This window comes from Phyllopteryx taeniolatus, chromosome 14, assembly GCF_024500385.1.
Source record: "Phyllopteryx taeniolatus isolate TA_2022b chromosome 14, UOR_Ptae_1.2, whole genome shotgun sequence".
Taxonomy (NCBI): Eukaryota; Metazoa; Chordata; class Actinopteri; order Syngnathiformes; family Syngnathidae; genus Phyllopteryx; species Phyllopteryx taeniolatus.
The window spans coordinates 6,767,955-6,785,519 of NC_084515.1; the positions used below are offsets into that span (position 1 = coordinate 6,767,955).

At 39.9% G+C, this 17,565-nt stretch overlaps 1 protein-coding gene across 1 annotated transcript in view; it reads right to left on the reverse strand.

The window, feature by feature from the left end:
* Positions 1-17,565, reverse strand: part of epha4b (eph receptor A4b) — a 127,937-nt gene that overhangs the window by 24,189 nt on the left and 86,183 nt on the right. The window contains exons 11-13 of the mRNA XM_061797520.1: positions 8,211-8,278; positions 7,514-7,639; positions 5,701-5,886 (exon numbers count right to left, since the gene is read on the reverse strand). Of these exons, the coding sequence (XP_061653504.1) occupies positions 5,701-5,886; positions 7,514-7,639; positions 8,211-8,278 (380 nt within the window). The remainder of the gene's footprint in view (positions 1-5,700; positions 5,887-7,513; positions 7,640-8,210; positions 8,279-17,565) is intronic.

The following is a 17,565-nucleotide window of genomic DNA, read 5'->3' on the forward strand; positions in this document are numbered from 1 at the left end:
TCTATGCTAATTTCCATTAGCGCGTTAGCATACACTCGTTAGACGAAATGACTTGGTTTGGGTGAATGTTTTGATGTTTAAATATACAATGCTTAATTCTTTTCTGTGTCAGTTTAACGGTAAACTTCAACTGAGAGTGACGAATAAATAGCTTGAAGTAAACACTTCGTATCTTATTTGGAGAACTGGGCAAGCAGGAGACTCTTCTTTTCGATTCCTGAAAGAGATGTTATATGATAGTCTCCCATTTCTTTACAGTGAGAACCAGTGCTAAGGAAGACTTTAAAAAATGTGTTTTAATAAGTCCAGACATGTTTTAATGTGTTTAAAGCATGGGGATAGGGGTTTCAAGGTTTAAAAAAACAAAACAAAAATGTAATTTAATTTTTTTGAATACAGTGTCGCTATATCCCTGAATTTCACCTATTGGGGCGTCACTGTCTATGAAAGCATGAGTGTGAAAGTTACATGTTTTGCGGTTACGGCACACTGACACACACATACACATGGCAGTTCCTATTATGATAGGGTGTGCTTATCGCATAAAGTCCAGTTTGTCTAACTAGTTAGAGCGCTCACACTTTTGTGGCCCCAGTACCAGAGATTGTCTTGGACCTGGCAAACTTGCTTTTGCACCATGGCTACCCGAACTGGAAGTGTTGTATCATCAATGCATTTACTTCCACCGGGTATTAATGATAACAGCCAAAATAGAAATGAGTAGAACGACGCCACAAAGTCAGGACAATTTCAGTTATGGAGTGTGGTCTTATGAAGTAATGATGCACGCAAACATGCCCACGCAAAAATTTTATTCCATTGTTTGAGTTACAGTGGAGTTGCAGAATACAGATTGTAGAGGTTGGCCACTATAAGAGTTAACGAGTTATGTTTTTGTGGGGCTTCACAATAAACTACTTACATTGTTAAGTCATATTGCCTCGTTCTTGTCAGGGTGGGTACTGCAGAAACTGTAATCACTACAAATGACAAACCAATGAACGCTAACACAAATGGTTGTATTGTAACGCACACAACATTAGCACGAACACAACATGGGAGGTGTCCTGGCTTGTCCATCAGTACTCTTCACATTAATTTAGTCAGAATTCTTGAATTATTTCCAAATGACAATGAATAGCCACAATTACATAACAAAACTATTTAGGTAGTCTACAACCTGCCTCCATCTTGCACACCAAAGGTCACATTTAACATTATTATTTAGACAAAGCAGGAGGAAATTAATAAGTGTTTTTTTAATCAATTATATGCACACTGGTGAATATTCATTAGGTTAAAAAAAACACATCCAATTAATGTTATGAATCATTGATAGTCATGCATACGCATTTGCTCTTTTGTTGCTGACCGGAGTACCGCAGAGCTTTCGTGCGTGCTGGGCTGAACTCTTTACTTGGACAGGTGCCTTCTTATTGTGCTACTTTTAAGAGGAAGACGTTATTAAAGCACCAAGAGCGATGAGCATATGCAGCAAACATCCACCCAAAGCAGATAATTTAGAAAATGCAATGTAGTTAAAAAACATTAGGCGCTGGTGTTCATTTTTATCTTTGCCCAAATAACAAAGCTCATATGCTGTTTGGTCACGTTTCAATGTGATGAATATTTTCCAGTCTGCTTATGTTAATTATGCGTCTGCCCTCTCTCCAGACTTCAATATACAGCTCGAGTAGAACATTCTATGGAGTGCAGAATAGTCTAAAGAACATGATTCTATTTGTAAGCGATACACCCTCTTAACATTAAAGGCCACCAGTTCTTCACTGGGTACATGTCATTGTTTTCCAGATCTCACTATTCTTGTTGCAAAACAAGAGCTCATTATTTGGCAGGGGAGTGTCTCTTGTTGCCAACTCTTATACTTTGGACATGTACAATCACCTTTCGGTTTCTAAATAACACTGACCCATCAAGTGTTGCATGTTGGCTCCCTTGATTCTACTACTGGCACACAGCATCAACACCATCATTCCACAGCACCAACTCTATGAATGGGAGGCTTTGTGCAAGGTCTAAGTGGCATAACAGCTGTAACTCCATTCATTATTGTCATGACTTGCGAATATGTCTTTAAAACTTAACAGCACCTCAGCCTAGTTAACATGTAGGCTGCGTATTTGTTTGACCACATATCTCACAAACTCAACTTCATATCAAAAGAAACAGGGTTTCCGCTGGCAGAGGTGGGAGAAGTCATTGCTTTGCAAATCACAAGTCTCAAGGCTTTGCCCTCAAGTCCAGAGTCAAGTCTCAAGTCGAGATATACAAGTCCTGTTTCAAGTCCAACACTTTGAGTTTCGACTCCTTTCAAGTCATTTTACCAACAAAATAAAAGTATATACATCCCTCCATCCATCATTTTCTGAGCCGGGGTACACCCTGAACCGGTTTCCAGCCAATCGCAGGGCACATACAAACAAACAACCATTCGCACTCACATTCACACCTACGGGGAATTTAGAGTTGTCAATTAACCTACCACGCAAGTTTTTGGGATGTGGGAGGAAACCTGAGTGCCCGGAGAAAACCCACGCAGGCACGGGGAGAACATGCAAACTCCACACAGGCGGGGCCGGAGATTGAACCCCGGTCCTCAGAACTGTGAGGCAGATGCTCTAACCAGTCATCCACCGTGCCTCCTTAATATATACAATATTTGCTTAATTAATATGTATATATTATATACTGCATTTATATATTTAATATATTTTAAAATCCATATTTATTTAGCAAAACAAATTTGATAAACAAGTGCATTGAACGCTTATAAGAAAACTAGGTGGTTGATCTAAATTTTTGCACCTTCAAAACCAATCGTCAAGGTTTAGTTTATTGCCCCTTCAAAACTAATTAATAGTAGGTTTTCACTTATTCTATGACAATGCTATGCTATGACTTACTTTTTCTCACTTTATTTCTGAAGTGACATTAAACAGACCTGTCACAAATGAGAATTTTCATCCATTAGTGCTGGAATTAGTAATCAAGTATTGAACTGACAATTCTACAATTCTATCGGAATAACCAAGCATAAGAATAAAATATATATTTTGCTTGATTAAAGAGCACTTATGAATACACAAGAGAAACATTTCTCGTGAGGCTATTTCAAACACAAATATAAATAGATCTCAGTTTAAACTTGGTATTTTTTTGTATCAAAAACGTAAAGCATTAATTTAAAAAAAGAGGAACGCAAGTTTGTCATCTTGTTATGAAGGTACAATTGTATCCAACTGTGGTATCTCAGTCGGAACACTAGGGGGCACTATGTCAAATATTACGTCAAAAAAGGCAAAGGACAGGACATGTAGTTTCATGTTAAACAGATGTTAGCTGTGTGATGATCGACTGGTAAATAACGTGAATACAAAAAGAAATACGGTACAAGACTGATTCTTGAGAACACTACACTGACTAAACCAGACTAACATAAAGGAAGCCCAGACAGTGCACAGTCGGCCCGCCGTGTAACTATTTGCGTCATCGCTCACAAAGCTAGCTGTTAATGTTTACGTGAACAAGAATATGTGATGTTAAGTCGAGACATTCCACAATGCAATGTGGATTTAAAAATTTTTTTTGGTAATAATTGATGTCCTACGGGCAATTTAGAGTCGTCAATTAACCTAGCATGCATGTTTTTGGGATGTGGGAGGAAACCGGAGTGCCCGGAGAAAACCCACGAAGGTAAGGGGAGAACATCCAAACTCCACAAAGGCGGGGCCGGGGATTGAACCCCCCTCCTCAGAACTGTGAGGCTAACGCTCTAACCAGTTGTCCACCGTGCCACAGTTTATATTTAGTTTAAGACATTTTAAGGGGGACTCAATTACAATGTTTTATGTTTATGCTCATTTTCAAATACTCCACCAATAGAGGGAACATGTCATGCTGAAATAATTTAGCCACAAAAAGGCTATAATATGCATAACATTAAAGTAGTTAAAGGGTTGTAGCACGTTGTTGTCCTAATATTTAGTGATTAAAAACATTTTATATAATACCTAAACAGTTATTTTGTTTTCTTACGCAATACATAGTTTTTATGATGGCAACAGTTTAACCCTGGAGCAAATAAAAAAATATACTGAACAAATCAGAGGTCAATAAGAGTCCAGGAACCAATCGTGTTCAACCTTTAAGGTGTCACTTTAATTACAGTGCATTACCTTTTTGTACAAAGGCCTACTAAATTATGATCGATATGAGGCGGTCTCTACTGCAACAAATAGTGTTTTACTTGTTCCTGCTTTCATTAACACAACATCAGGGGATGTCATCTGCTGGTGAAAAGGTAGGGAGTGAGATACGAAGATGAAGAGATTGACTGAAAGACAGAGAGAGAGAGGAGTGACTAAATGAGAAGATAAGATGAACACTGAGGGAGAAAGCTGCAGCGTGAGATGGACATATGAGACAAGAAGATGGAAAGGGAGAGAGTGATTGTGAGAGCGGGTGCCAGAGATAACCAATCAGCTCTGTTGTTGAACCTGGCCTGTCTCTCTCTCTCACACACACACACACACACACACACACACACACGCACAGTGGCTCTAACACAATCATGTGAAGTAAACAAGTGGCTGTTTGGGGGGCGCGGACAGTCGCAGTTGGCATGCGTCATGAAGGTGTAACCATGGTAATGGAGCTTTATCAGATCGAGGGTCACCTCCTATTTACACCTGCTACAGTACACCATTTGGATGAGTGCAGTGGAACCTTGGTTTACAATCGGTTTATGAACAAAAAAAATTTCTCACACAGCATAAACATCATTCGCTTCATGCGTCACGTGTTTCAGAGAAATTGGTACCTCTGTTCATAAACTTAATTCATTCAGAGACGCTGTTCGTGAACTGAAATGTTCGCGAACTGAAGCAATTTTTCCAGCCCCAGAACCAACTTATGTTTATCTTGTTCTTTTGCGATGTACATACAAAGAAATATAGAAATAAATGAAGCCTTTGAGGTCACTAGGGCTCCAGTGATCAAATATTTTTTAGATTTTAGTTATTTTGCATTATTAAACAACAATACCAATGCAAAATATGCATGTGAGGTGCAAATATTTTTTGTCCACTTGGATTCACCATCCTCACATTCAGCAGTGTAGTATCTGTGACTTTGAATGTGTTTGGCTTTAAAAGGTGGGACGTGCACTGGTGAGTGACATGGGAGTCAGCGAATGAGAGTGTAAAGTTGACTGTTGTGGGCTCAGATTAGCGGCTAGCTGTTAACTGTTAGCCAGTCCGTGCATTGAGTGTCTGTTGTGGCCGTAGCAGCTCATGGATGAATGTGCTTAAGTGTTTATTTTGTTACCATTAGTTCAGTACAGCGATTGAAAATGCCCCGCTGGCTGGGTCTATCATTGACCACCTGTGGGGCTATTAAAATACCTTCGAAATAGCAGTGGTAGGCAAAATTAAATTAGATGTTTACATTACCTTTTGGCGCCAATAGTAGACATGCTTATTTCTGCTCCGCGTGGAAAAATCATCACTGTAAACCTTTGAGGCCGAGATTTTGCTTCTACCCTTTTTGTAGTGGAATTATTCGACTAATCATTGCAGCCCTAAATTTGCAGCCTCCTATTACCACTAAATATTTGTTGAACTAATTAAGTCAGTGATCTGAGGTTCCATTGTAGTTAAAAGACTGCTAAACTTGACTCACATTTTGTGACGACTCCCTCCAGCCTGATGATGTTTGGGTGGTCAAACTGTCCCATGATGGAGGCCTCTGACAGGAAGTCCCGCCTCTGTTTGTCGGAGTAGCCTGCCTTCAGACTCTTGATGGCCACGTAGATCTCTCGCTTTCCTTGCACTCGTAGCCGCCCGCTGCACACTTCTCCAAACTCTCCTATACGGACGCATGCACGCGCACACAAAATATTAACTTTAAAGTTAAATCAGACTACAGTGAACTCCTGCTATATCACACAATAGCCCACTCTATTGCACATATCTTCAAGCAATTGTTTTTTTTACAGGCTTTTACATTATAAAGGCAAGTCTGAATTTAAGTTTTTATGCCTTCAGTGTAGTACCACGTGTCGCAACATGCCAGGCAACACTGGGCTCTACTGGATATAGATACATTGTAATAAGAGCAAGAAGAAGAGGCATAGATGCGATAAATGTCTGTAAGTACTGTTGTATGCTGTTTGTATGTTGCGGCTACATGTGTGAAAAGGCCTTTTCACTATTTGGCAAGGCATCTGGATAGAACAATTTTCTATTCTGGAGCATTGACGTGGTGATGTCAATAGCTCCTCCAATTGGAGAGGGGCTGGCGGAGTGATTTCTGAGTACAATTATGGCTGACTTGTACTGTAAACTGTAAGGGGGATATGGAGGAAGGCATAATAATTACGGTGTCCCACTATCCCGAATTTTGGGCCAATAGAAAAATTATATACCGATGTATATATATATGTCTCAGCGGGAGGCTTTCAAACTCCCTTTCAAAGCTCCCTGCTCAGCCAGAAATACATCTCGAAGCACTTTTCCTCGAACTAGAAAGTTCATGAACGAGTTTAAACTCAGAGATCCTGCCGTGAAATTATTATTATTTTTTTTTCTTCCGCTTATCCGAGGTCGGGTCACGGGGGCAGTAGCTTTAGCAGGGACGCCCACACTTCCCTCTCCCCAGTCACTTCATCCAGCTCTTCCGGGGGGATCCCGAGGCATTCCAAGGCCAGCCGGGAGACATAGTCTCTGCAGCTGCTGTGAAATTAGTATGGGATATTCAGGTTTCCTTTTATTTTTTGCTACTGTGTCACCTCCTCCTCCTTAAAATAAACAAAGTTGCAGCCTTCTTTTCCAACAATGACAAATACATATTGCTGAGTTGCGGTCCACTGAGCGGGGAAAGCCTCCCGACTCCCCTTCTAGGCTGTTACGTCACCACTTCTAAATATGGGATAGCCAGAATCCTGTTCCCGTTGTCGTTGCGTTTTGATGCAGGGGCCTTTCTCACTGAGCAAGTGCAGTGTGAAAAGGCCTTTAAATCAGCAATTGTTTGAAGGTTTCTAATTACTGTAACATCTAAGCTAATTTATGTTAGCCCATCCATGGTGTAGCAGTTTTACAGCAAACGTCAACTGGGAGTGACAAATAAACATTTTTACGCAAGTGTCTTTTACCTCTAACTCTTTACCTCTTTATGTGAGATTCAAAGAATCTATAGTCTGTTTTACGATAGTTTCCCATTTCTTTACAGTAAGAGAGTGAGAACAGGTGCTAAGGAATACTTCAAACTACGTGTTTCTATAAGTTTAAGTGTGTTTATATTCATTTAAAGCTTAAGGGAGGGGTACAAATATAAAAAATGTTTTTTTATATGGTCTCTCTATATCACAGATTTCACCTATTGTAGGTGGTTCTGGAACACATCTCCAGCGATAAACAGGGATTCACTGTATTCGTTTTATAATACCCAAGAGCAAAGTGAAATACATGAATATGTTTTCAAGATGTGATCATACCAGCTCCAATAACTCTCTCGATGCGAATATTGGTAGCATCGATCTCTTTGGCGAAGTCTCTGACAGCCTGGTTGGGGTCTTCATAGGTGTGAGGATGGATGTAAGTTCTACTGCCAGGAAGCTTGACTATGCACATGCAAATGTGGAAGAAAAGGAGAGTGAGCAAACGTCAATTGTACTTCCACATCTCCTAAATGTTACAGGAAGATTAGCATATTGGGTTTATGGGGTTTAATAAAAGTCCCTGCAGTAAGACTGTCCATGGTGAAATGTGAGTACTGTGCTCAGATGGTGTTAAAATGGTTACATTATAATTAAGACACATAACTACTTTGTTAGTTGTGGTGATGAAATGACTCATAATTTTAACAGAAACCCATAAGGAACCTCATCCTACAAGAAAACATTTGCGCAAAACGTGTTTAAGCCAACATAAATGTCACCAATGTCGTTCTTTACCATTTTAGTTGGGAAATAAATAGGGGAGGCTTACATAACTAAACATTGTATGGAAATTTAAGCCTTTTTTTTTTTTTTTTTTTTTTTTAACCGAAATGTAATGCATTAATATCTGCTAATATGCAAGGTAGTTATAGCGGAAGCAGTGCAAAACGTTTAAAAAAACAAGCGCATGCGTCTGTGTATTATGTATTCTTTAGTGTTTGTACGGTGAAGTCTATTAACGTGACATTATTACCTCGACCATGCTGGAACTGCATCTTCTCTTCGTCAGGGTCTTGCTTGGCTTTGATATATCCACAGTGCCTGCAAAACAAATACCCAGCTGGGTTACAATCTTGCTGTACACACGCATGCTTCCACGCACATGCACACACACACAAACACACACACACACACACGCACTTTCTCCAGCAGAATAAAACTCATGACAGAGAAAATCCTCCTTCTCTAAAGTCATCTTTCTCTTCATTCTTAGCCAACATGTTCTTGTTTGACACACTTACTTACAGTGTACATGAACGTAAAAAATTAACATTTCATCGCAATCCTTTCTAATGAGACTTGCATACATTGTACAAATTTACATTAAATATTAATATTATTATATTTATATTACAGTAAACCCACACTTGCAGATTTTTAAGAGATTGTTTTTTAATATTTTTACAGTAAAAGTAACAGTTGTTTGAAGGTTCAAGTTGTGCTCATTTTCGTTAGCCCACCTATGGTGTTTTGCATTCAGTGTTAGTATTAACCTAGTAGACTTTGCTTAGATGAAACAGTATGGTTTGGTTGAACATTTTGGTGTTAAACTGTTCTATTATTTCCAGTAAACTTCACCACGAAGTGACAAAAATATTGAACAGCTTGACGCAAGAACACTTTGCCTCTTATTTGGAGAATTGAGCAAGGGAGTGAGAGCTGACAGTGCAAAATACTTTTTAATGAGGTTACAATGTGTGAACCATATACAAATGTATTCAAAACATTGTTTTAAATGTATTATTCTGTCTGTATTAAATACATTTATTTAAAAAGACTAGCCTCTAAAAGTACAGCAAACCTTTGTGTTGTTTCATTTCCTCCCATTCTCCTTGTCAGTTGCACTCTCAAAATTGCTTTTTACCAAATATTCAGCACGTGTGAGTCACAGATGTTCCTATAGAGACACACACATTGACCGCATTAACGCTCTACAGCGCCTCTGGCCATGACTGCCTCCAGATTTACTACGGGTCACACTCTCACTATGACACACACACTCCAAGACCCTATTCTGACCCCCTACCCGTCTGTGCGCACACCCTGCAGCGTGGTCTCTGTGCAACGACCAAAGTATTGATCAATTGATCAACCAGCCTGTTGTCCAGCTGCGAGGAAGTGTTTAACTGATTGTGTTATGCCGACCTTGCAGGGGGTGATACATACGTGTGTGTGTGTTTGTGTTTGTGTGCGTCTCTCCGTTTATCCAGATACTGGTTTAATGGCCCCATCACCCATAAACATGTGAGACTTGCTACTCTTTTAGATTCAGCACAAATATTTCAGGCCCAAACCCATAAAATAAAAAAGCAATTTCACTTAATGATGGACTAAAAATGATTTAAATACAACATGGCCTCTTCCATCTGTTGGTTTAGGGAATTGAGTTTTCCTTTATTCTGTCTTGATTGCATTGTATTTTGCTTGTCTATACTTACCTTAAGGCCAACACCGAGTAACATGGCTGAACACGACTGAACTGGACAATCGCAAGCAACTTCGCTGCAACGAAAAACTGCCATTCCTGGTGTTCTTATCAGGAAACAATGTTTTGAGGCTCCGCATATACTGTGTTTTTTTGTTTTTGTTTTGTTTTGTTTTTTAATTGAAACACAAACAACATGGCACAGTTGTCGAGAAACAAGCGGATTACCCTGGCCAGTGTAGCTGTATTATATGTTAAATTATACATTTACTGACTGTATTTTTACATTTTGGTGTCAGACTCTCTTCTTTTCACTTTTTAGCCACAGGTAAATGATATTATACATATACTGCAGTTAAATATTATCGTAAAACAAACTACAGCTGAGAGAACAGGCTTAAAAAATATGTTCTGATGTATGTAACTTTTGAAGCTACTACATATGTTAATGATCATGCCATATGGTGCAGTGAAGTCTCCATACTTAACAAGGTATTTTAACAAGATGTCCATCATTTGAAAATGGACTCCAGCGGCCGAACCTTTAATAGTTGACTGGGTAGCGTGTGGCTATCAGGTCATGTTGCTAACAGTTTTTGGCGCCCCAGCACAGAGGACAGGGGAAAACAAAAGGCGGAGCCGTGTCAGGTTTCACGGCATGTTTCAGACTGTAACGCTAATGATTCATGACACTTTTAACTGGAGAGGAGAAATGAGTCTCTCTGTAATTACTATGGAAATGTGTTCATTTCCCATCAGACACACTCACATCTGTAACTATCCGCTGCATGCTCACACACACGTACACACACTGCAATTAAAGCGAAGCAGCAGAGGCGTGCTTTTGGTTTCACAGAACATGTATGTTCTGAACATGCGTTGCACCGTGCCCCCATGGGACAATCACAGAGGTGTGACTCAGTGTCCCCCATTCCCCATATGTTCTAAACATGTCCTGAAGCAGTATGTGTGTGTGTCAAGGCGGTAATGATCGTCTCATGGTGATCGACGGGCTTGTGCCCAGCTGATATCCAGGTGACACACCCCCACCTTGCTTTAACTGCCCCAAATACAAATCTCGACCGGCTTATTTGTTTGTGTGTGTCTGTCCGTGTGTGTGTGTGTATTCCCCAAACGCGTACACATGCAGTCAGCTGTGTGAAATCAACACATGGATTAAACACCAAATGGCAGAGAATTTAAAAGAAGCACCTCTTCTCCAATTCTGCATCTCTCAACCTTGAGCCCATTCTTAAGATAATTTAGAAGAATTTTACACAAAACGTAATTTATTCATATTAGTTGACATATTTGGGGAGTTCATGTAAAATAATAGCGTAAACATAGATAATAATATGGTTTCCCATTGTTCTCTTTTCTCTTTAATCTCAAAATGCTTCAAAGACTGGTACCTGCTTTAAGGGTTGACAAATGGTAATAAAGTGGGGAGAATCGGCGACATTTATCTGGGCTCAGTTTTAAGCCGGGCGATATGGCAGAACGCAACTGAACTCTCCGCAGTATGCTTGTGCTGCAACGAGTTTGCACAAGTGGCTGACTGTCAGAGACTAGTTTTTCTGTGATTAAAATTTTTTATCACAGATAAACGGAGTTACAACATAACAGATATGATGCACATGAGCTTTCACAAAAAGGGTAAACGAGATCCAGCCTGCTGCCGCCAAACCGTATCAGTACAGTTCACACCGTGTGTATACAAAGTAACGTATCATAATTACTAGCAACTAACTGTATACAGTAAATAGCACCGGACTATTGCTATATTAGTCATTCGAACTGGTCTAAGTGCTAGAGGACTCTGCATCTTTTGCACAATTGTCAAAAAATAAAATAAAAAATGTACCGGCATTACCAGATAACTATCCATCCATCCATCCATTTTCTGAGCCGCTTCTCTTCACTAGGTCGTGGGCGTGCTGGAGCCTATCCCAGCTGTCATCGGGCAGGAGGCGGGGTACACCCTGAACTGGTTGCCAGCCAATCGCAGGGCACATAGAAACAAACAACCATTCGCACTCACAGTCATGCCTACGGGCAATTTAGAGTCTCCATTTAATGCATGTTTTTTGGGATGTGGGAGGAAACCGGAGTGCCCGGAGAAAACCCACGCAGGCACGGGGAGAACATGCAAACTCCACACAGGCGGGGCCGCGGATTGAACCCGGGTCCTCAGAACTGTGAGGCTGACGCTCTAACCAGTCGGCCACCGTGCCGCCCCAGATAACTATTAACCCTTTATTGCTCAGTGACTGTTTTTTTGTCAATGTCTTGTCTCAAAAGTGTTCTCTGTCAATTGACTGTCTGTTGTCGCACTAGAGCGGCTCCAACTACCGGAGACAAATTCCTTGTGTGTTATTTGGACATACTTGGCAAATAAAGATGATTCTGATTCGGATTCTGATAGATGCTATAAGCAGATGATCTGTAAAAGAAGGTTGGCCGTTTTTTTCAATTATTATTTTAACTACCAAGCAATGATTTGAGAAAGCAGTAGATTGTGGCAGGGAGCTCAACTCAACTCACTTCATACCAAGCAGCAATTTGGAAGAATGAACGTTCTGCCAAAAAGAGACTTCAAACTATTTCTTGCTACTCCCAGTTGAAGTTTACTGTCAAACTAAACATAAAACAAAGATAATTAAACATTGCGTAGTTAATACAACCTCATACATTTGGGAAAGTCACTGAGCTTCATGCTAACAAAAGATGCAAAACACCACATACTGGCTAACAAATAGCATCAATGCCGCAGTGTTATGACCATTTTAAGCAACAAATATTTGAACACAAATTGTGCAGCAACACATGTAGACTGACAATATAACAATCCTCACAAGCATATACAATATTTTTATCCTCTGCAAAAAAAGCCTAATATTACTGGAACTTACTGAGTCAGTTGTGAAACTCTTCTCTGTGTGTGTCTGTGTGGCTGTATTATAGTGCCACCTGGTGCCTAATATGTGTACATTAGAAAGAGCATAATGTGGGGCTTCAACAGATTAATGGCATTTCCAATAATTTCAAAGGGGAAACATGATTTCAGATATAAGTGTTTTTTGCATTATGAGTGTGGTCACAGAACGAAAAACGTGTAAGTCAAGGCACCACTGTTATTTTATACAGTACTATTAAACAGTATTGTTCAAAAAAAATCTTAATAGAATTTAAAGAAAATGTCAAATTAATTACCAATGTATTTGCAACTTCTGTAATGTTTATTCTGACATCATCTGCTGCATATCATAGTCGTCCTGACTAAACAAGCTTATTTTTGCAGATTTGTATTCATGTTTGCACGTCTCCGGTGAATAATAGTGAGACATAAAATTACAATACAAAGCTGAAAAAGCAGAATCGAGGCAACTGGATTTTCCCTGTTTGTTGGAGAAGTTTCACCTTTCATCCAAAAAGCTTCAGTTCGATTCAACTGTTGTGGATTAGCATGAAATGGATGACTGAGAATCTACAAAGACCTTTTCTATTACACATTTTTTTGGCTGCTATTTTAACTCAGAAATTTCATGAAAATAATGTTAACCTTCGTGTCATGTTTTGGGGGGGGGGGGTATTTTGCATTAGGACTCACTATTTGTCAGGGTTGTGCTCTTTTAAGTTTCTCTGTTAGTGCATTTAGCTGGAAAATAGTCCATTAGTGTACTCAACTATTGTGAGAGCATATTGATATTTTCAGGAATATAAATGTGGAGAACTTGTTATGTTATGATTCTCTTACTTAGCCACAAGCCCTATTTGTCTCTATGATGTAACGTCTCAGTTCAATGGCCAATTATGTATTCATTTTCACAGCAGACTGTTTGATGTGTTGAAGCAGACAATGTGTAGGTGTCGTAAAAACAAAACTCAGTTTTGTGTCTTCAAGCATTTATCTGTACCAAACAAGCTCCTCTGTGGTACATCGCAGCCATAACCAGGTTTTCCTAACCTAGATATTTAAATAATGTCAGCTCGAGTTCCAAATGCTTAAATCCTCATTCATGTTTGTCGCTTTGTCTGGCTAGTTTATGACAATAGCCTAAAGGCAGAATCATGCGGGCCACAGACACAAAGTCCTCTGCTCTTACATGTCAGTCATGCAAGGATGTCAAATTTACAAGACCGCAGGAAACGTACATGGCACATCATTTATGCAAACCAGCATTTGCTTACCATAGTTCGCCAGGGGAGGTTATTATTATCTATTTTTTTTTGCCTTAACAGATTGTCAAATTTGGCCAATAAATTTGCCCCAAAAATGCAAATGTCCTGTATAGATTAAGATTCCACAGGTATTTATTTTTCCTGACATTTACAGTCATGAGTTAGTTTATAATGAGGATGTCTGCATTCCCAACAGCTGATTCTTTATGCCGATGCCCTGCAGTTAGTTGGTAGAGTTTTGCCATCGTGGGATGTATTCCTGTCTGCTACTTTGCTGACGCGCAAGTGCACTATATGTTGTTGTTGCATTCTGCGCACGCCACACACACACTCGCACACACACACTAATAGTCCCAGCCGAGCCATCACCTTTCTCTCCGTTCCACTTCAGTGATGACAACAGGCTATCCCTGTACTCCAATGCTACACACTCCACATTTGCATATCAATTTACTTTTTAATATAATACTCTGTCAGTTGAGACCCATTTGTCATTCTGCTAGCAAGCTTCCCTCACAGAACTCGATTCACATAATATTATTGCCGTAGCACCCCCCCCCCCCCCCCCCCCCCCCGCCCCCACCCCCCCCGTCGTCCTGTCATTCTCACTCTTACGGCCCTTATCTCTCTCGGGGTATTTTCATAATTCCGTCTTTTACTGAAAACATTCCCTTGTCCAATACAACATATATCACAGCTTTCTTCCTCAGGCATCCATCCATTTGTCCACTCTGGTCCTTTCCTGTGCTTTCTGCTCCTCAGAGGTTGTGCTGTGTTTTTGAAAGAAAGAGTGGACAAAAGGAACTGGAACAGAAAAAAGAAAGAGAAAGAAAGGAAGCAAAGGAGTGAGATACGAAGGAGTGCTGACAGGCAAGAAAGCACAATGGGGTTCCATGCCTGCATACCAACTAACAAGCAATCACATAGGGGGGAGTGAAGAGCGCAGGGAGGGAGCCATAGGGAAAAAAAATGGCAAAGGAGTGACATAAGGGATGTGGAAAGACAGAGGGTGAGGCAGTACTTGTGCCGCAGTAACGTGGCCGGCATGAGAACAACTATTACAACTAGGAGAATGTTTTTAGAATAAATATGCTATAGTAAAGTGGAATGGAGATGTTGGATGTTGCTTTTATGTATATTTGTGATTGCAGGCCTGCCTGGTTGAAATTATGGGATTCTCTCACCTTCATTTTGGGAGACATATTATTACTTTTGCTCATAAATATAAAAAGAAAAGAAAAACAGCCCTTAGACAGCTGGTGTGAAACACTAGGCCCGAGGGCCACATCCGGCCCGCCAAACCATTTTATGTGGCCCCCGAAAGAAAATAATTTGCATCAACTTTCATGATTCTTGCTCAATTTCAAATCGTCATATGTAAGAAATAATAACTAAATATACAGAGATATTGCAAGCATTTTTTGGGTTACCAAACACCCCTTTACTGTAACTTGAATAGTAGTTGAACAAACTATTATCCTTGACTTCTGATTTCAAATCTATGTATCCATCAATTTGTTGTGTATATGTAAAACTTTTATATATGTAATACTACAATGAAGAGATGAAACATTTATTTAATGTTTTCACAGTCATAACTGCCCTCTAAGCAAAACAGTAACTACAGTCTGGCCCGTGACAAAAATTAGTTTGACACCCCTGCGAGTGTAAGGGGTCATTTTCACAAAACAGTTGTTAAATGAAAACGGAAACTTAAAACTGAAAAAAAATTCACATAGTCACAGATTATTATTTTTTGTGGGGTCCTATTCTCTTATTTGCTGAAAAAAAAACTATTCTCTGTTTTGGCTGAGGCCAAAGACTTGTCTAATATAAAAGTGTTGCTTTGGACCATCTTCGCACCAAGAAACTATGTTTAGATAAGGGGAGGAGCTTCATTTAGACAAGTGATCGCCCTGTTTAATATAAAAGTAATGCCATACTGTGACATCTGTAGACAATTATAAACCTTTTTAGGTGGTGTATCAATTACTGGCGGATTTTTGCACACACATCACAGTCAGTTATCCATCAAAGTGTACATTTTTACGAGACTACCAAGAATTGGCATTGCTTACAATTTCATCCATCCATCCATTTCCCGTACCGCTTATCCTCACTAGGGTTGCAGGCGTGCTGGAGCTTATCCCAGCTCGGGCGAGAGGCGGGGTACACCTTGAACTGGTCGCCAGCCAATCACAGGGTACATATAGACAAACAGCTGTTCGCACTCACATTCACATTTATGGGGAATTTAGAGTCTTCAATCAACCTACCACGCATGTTTTTGGGATGTGGGAGGAAACCGGAGTACCCGGAGAAAAACCCACGCAGGCATGGGGAGAAAATGCAAACTCCACACAGGTGGGGCCGGGATTTGAAACCCAGTCCTCAGAACTGTGAGGCAGATGTGCTCACCAATAGTACACCGTGCTGCCTGCTTACAATTTCCGTCCATCCATTTTATGTACCGCTTATCCTCACAAGGGTCGCGGGCGTGCTGGAGCCTATCACAGCTATCTTTGGGCAGGAGGCAGGGTGCACCCTGAACTGGTCGCCAGCCAATCGAAGGGCACATATAAACAAACAACCATTCACACTCACATTCACAACTATGGGCAATTTAGAGTCTTCAATTAACCTACCATGCATGTTTTTGGGATGTGGGAGGAAACCCACGAAGGCACAGGGAGAGCATGCAAACTCCACACAGACGAGTCTGGGATTTGAACCCCGGTCCTCAGAACTGTGAGGCAGATGTGCTAACCAGTCCCTCACCGTCCCGCTGCTTACAATTTGAAAATTCTAAATCTAAACCGATACATATGTCAAGTAAGGACACACAGTTGGTATTGTATATTGCATATAACTTGCATTTCAAACATTTGTCAAGCAATAGGTAGCAGTATAAAGTGAATATTTTTTCTCTCTATCTATCTCAAAACAGGCCGCTCAATTTCTAGATTGTCTCCCGATTTTGCCAAGTTTTCATTTGCCTCAGGCTAAGCTAATGCTGCTGCTTCACTGTCGCTCAAGTTAGTCATGAGAATGGACACCTACTCTACTGATTCATACTTTCTTAGAAACTTTAAAACACAGCTGCATAATTCTATTATTATACTAGAATAATATTATTATTCTATTATATTATATTATTGTAGATTTTAAGGTCCTCCACTCGGATAGGACTGGGTGGGTAGACAGAAAAGGCCCCGTTAGAAAGGACTCGACCAATCCACATGCACAACTGTCATGTATTGCTAATATACGTATATTGTAGCTTGTATACAGAGATACAATTGTATTATATTTAAACAATAAAAAACTAGAACTACTACTAGAAGACTGTAAAAGAGGACAGATGTTAAAAATAATTTTTTAAAAAGCAAATGAAAAAAAATTAAGTGTGTGCATGTGAACAGTAAATCGATGGATCTTTTTAATCCATCCAATCCATGTCATTAAACACCAATGGGGTACAGATGAGCAAAAAAGCAAAAAGTGACAGCAAACCTGTACACAAGTTTTTGAATATGCTGTTGCAGCATTGCAGGAGTTTGATCAGAACTATCACAGTAATGATCAGAAAGACAGAATTTTATATTTTTTCCCCTAGCATTAAAAGGAGAGAAATGTGATTGACTGACATTGAAACGTGAAAGTTGTCTTGTTTTTATGGACAGTGGCTATAAATAAAGAAATCCATCAATCCATCTGTTTT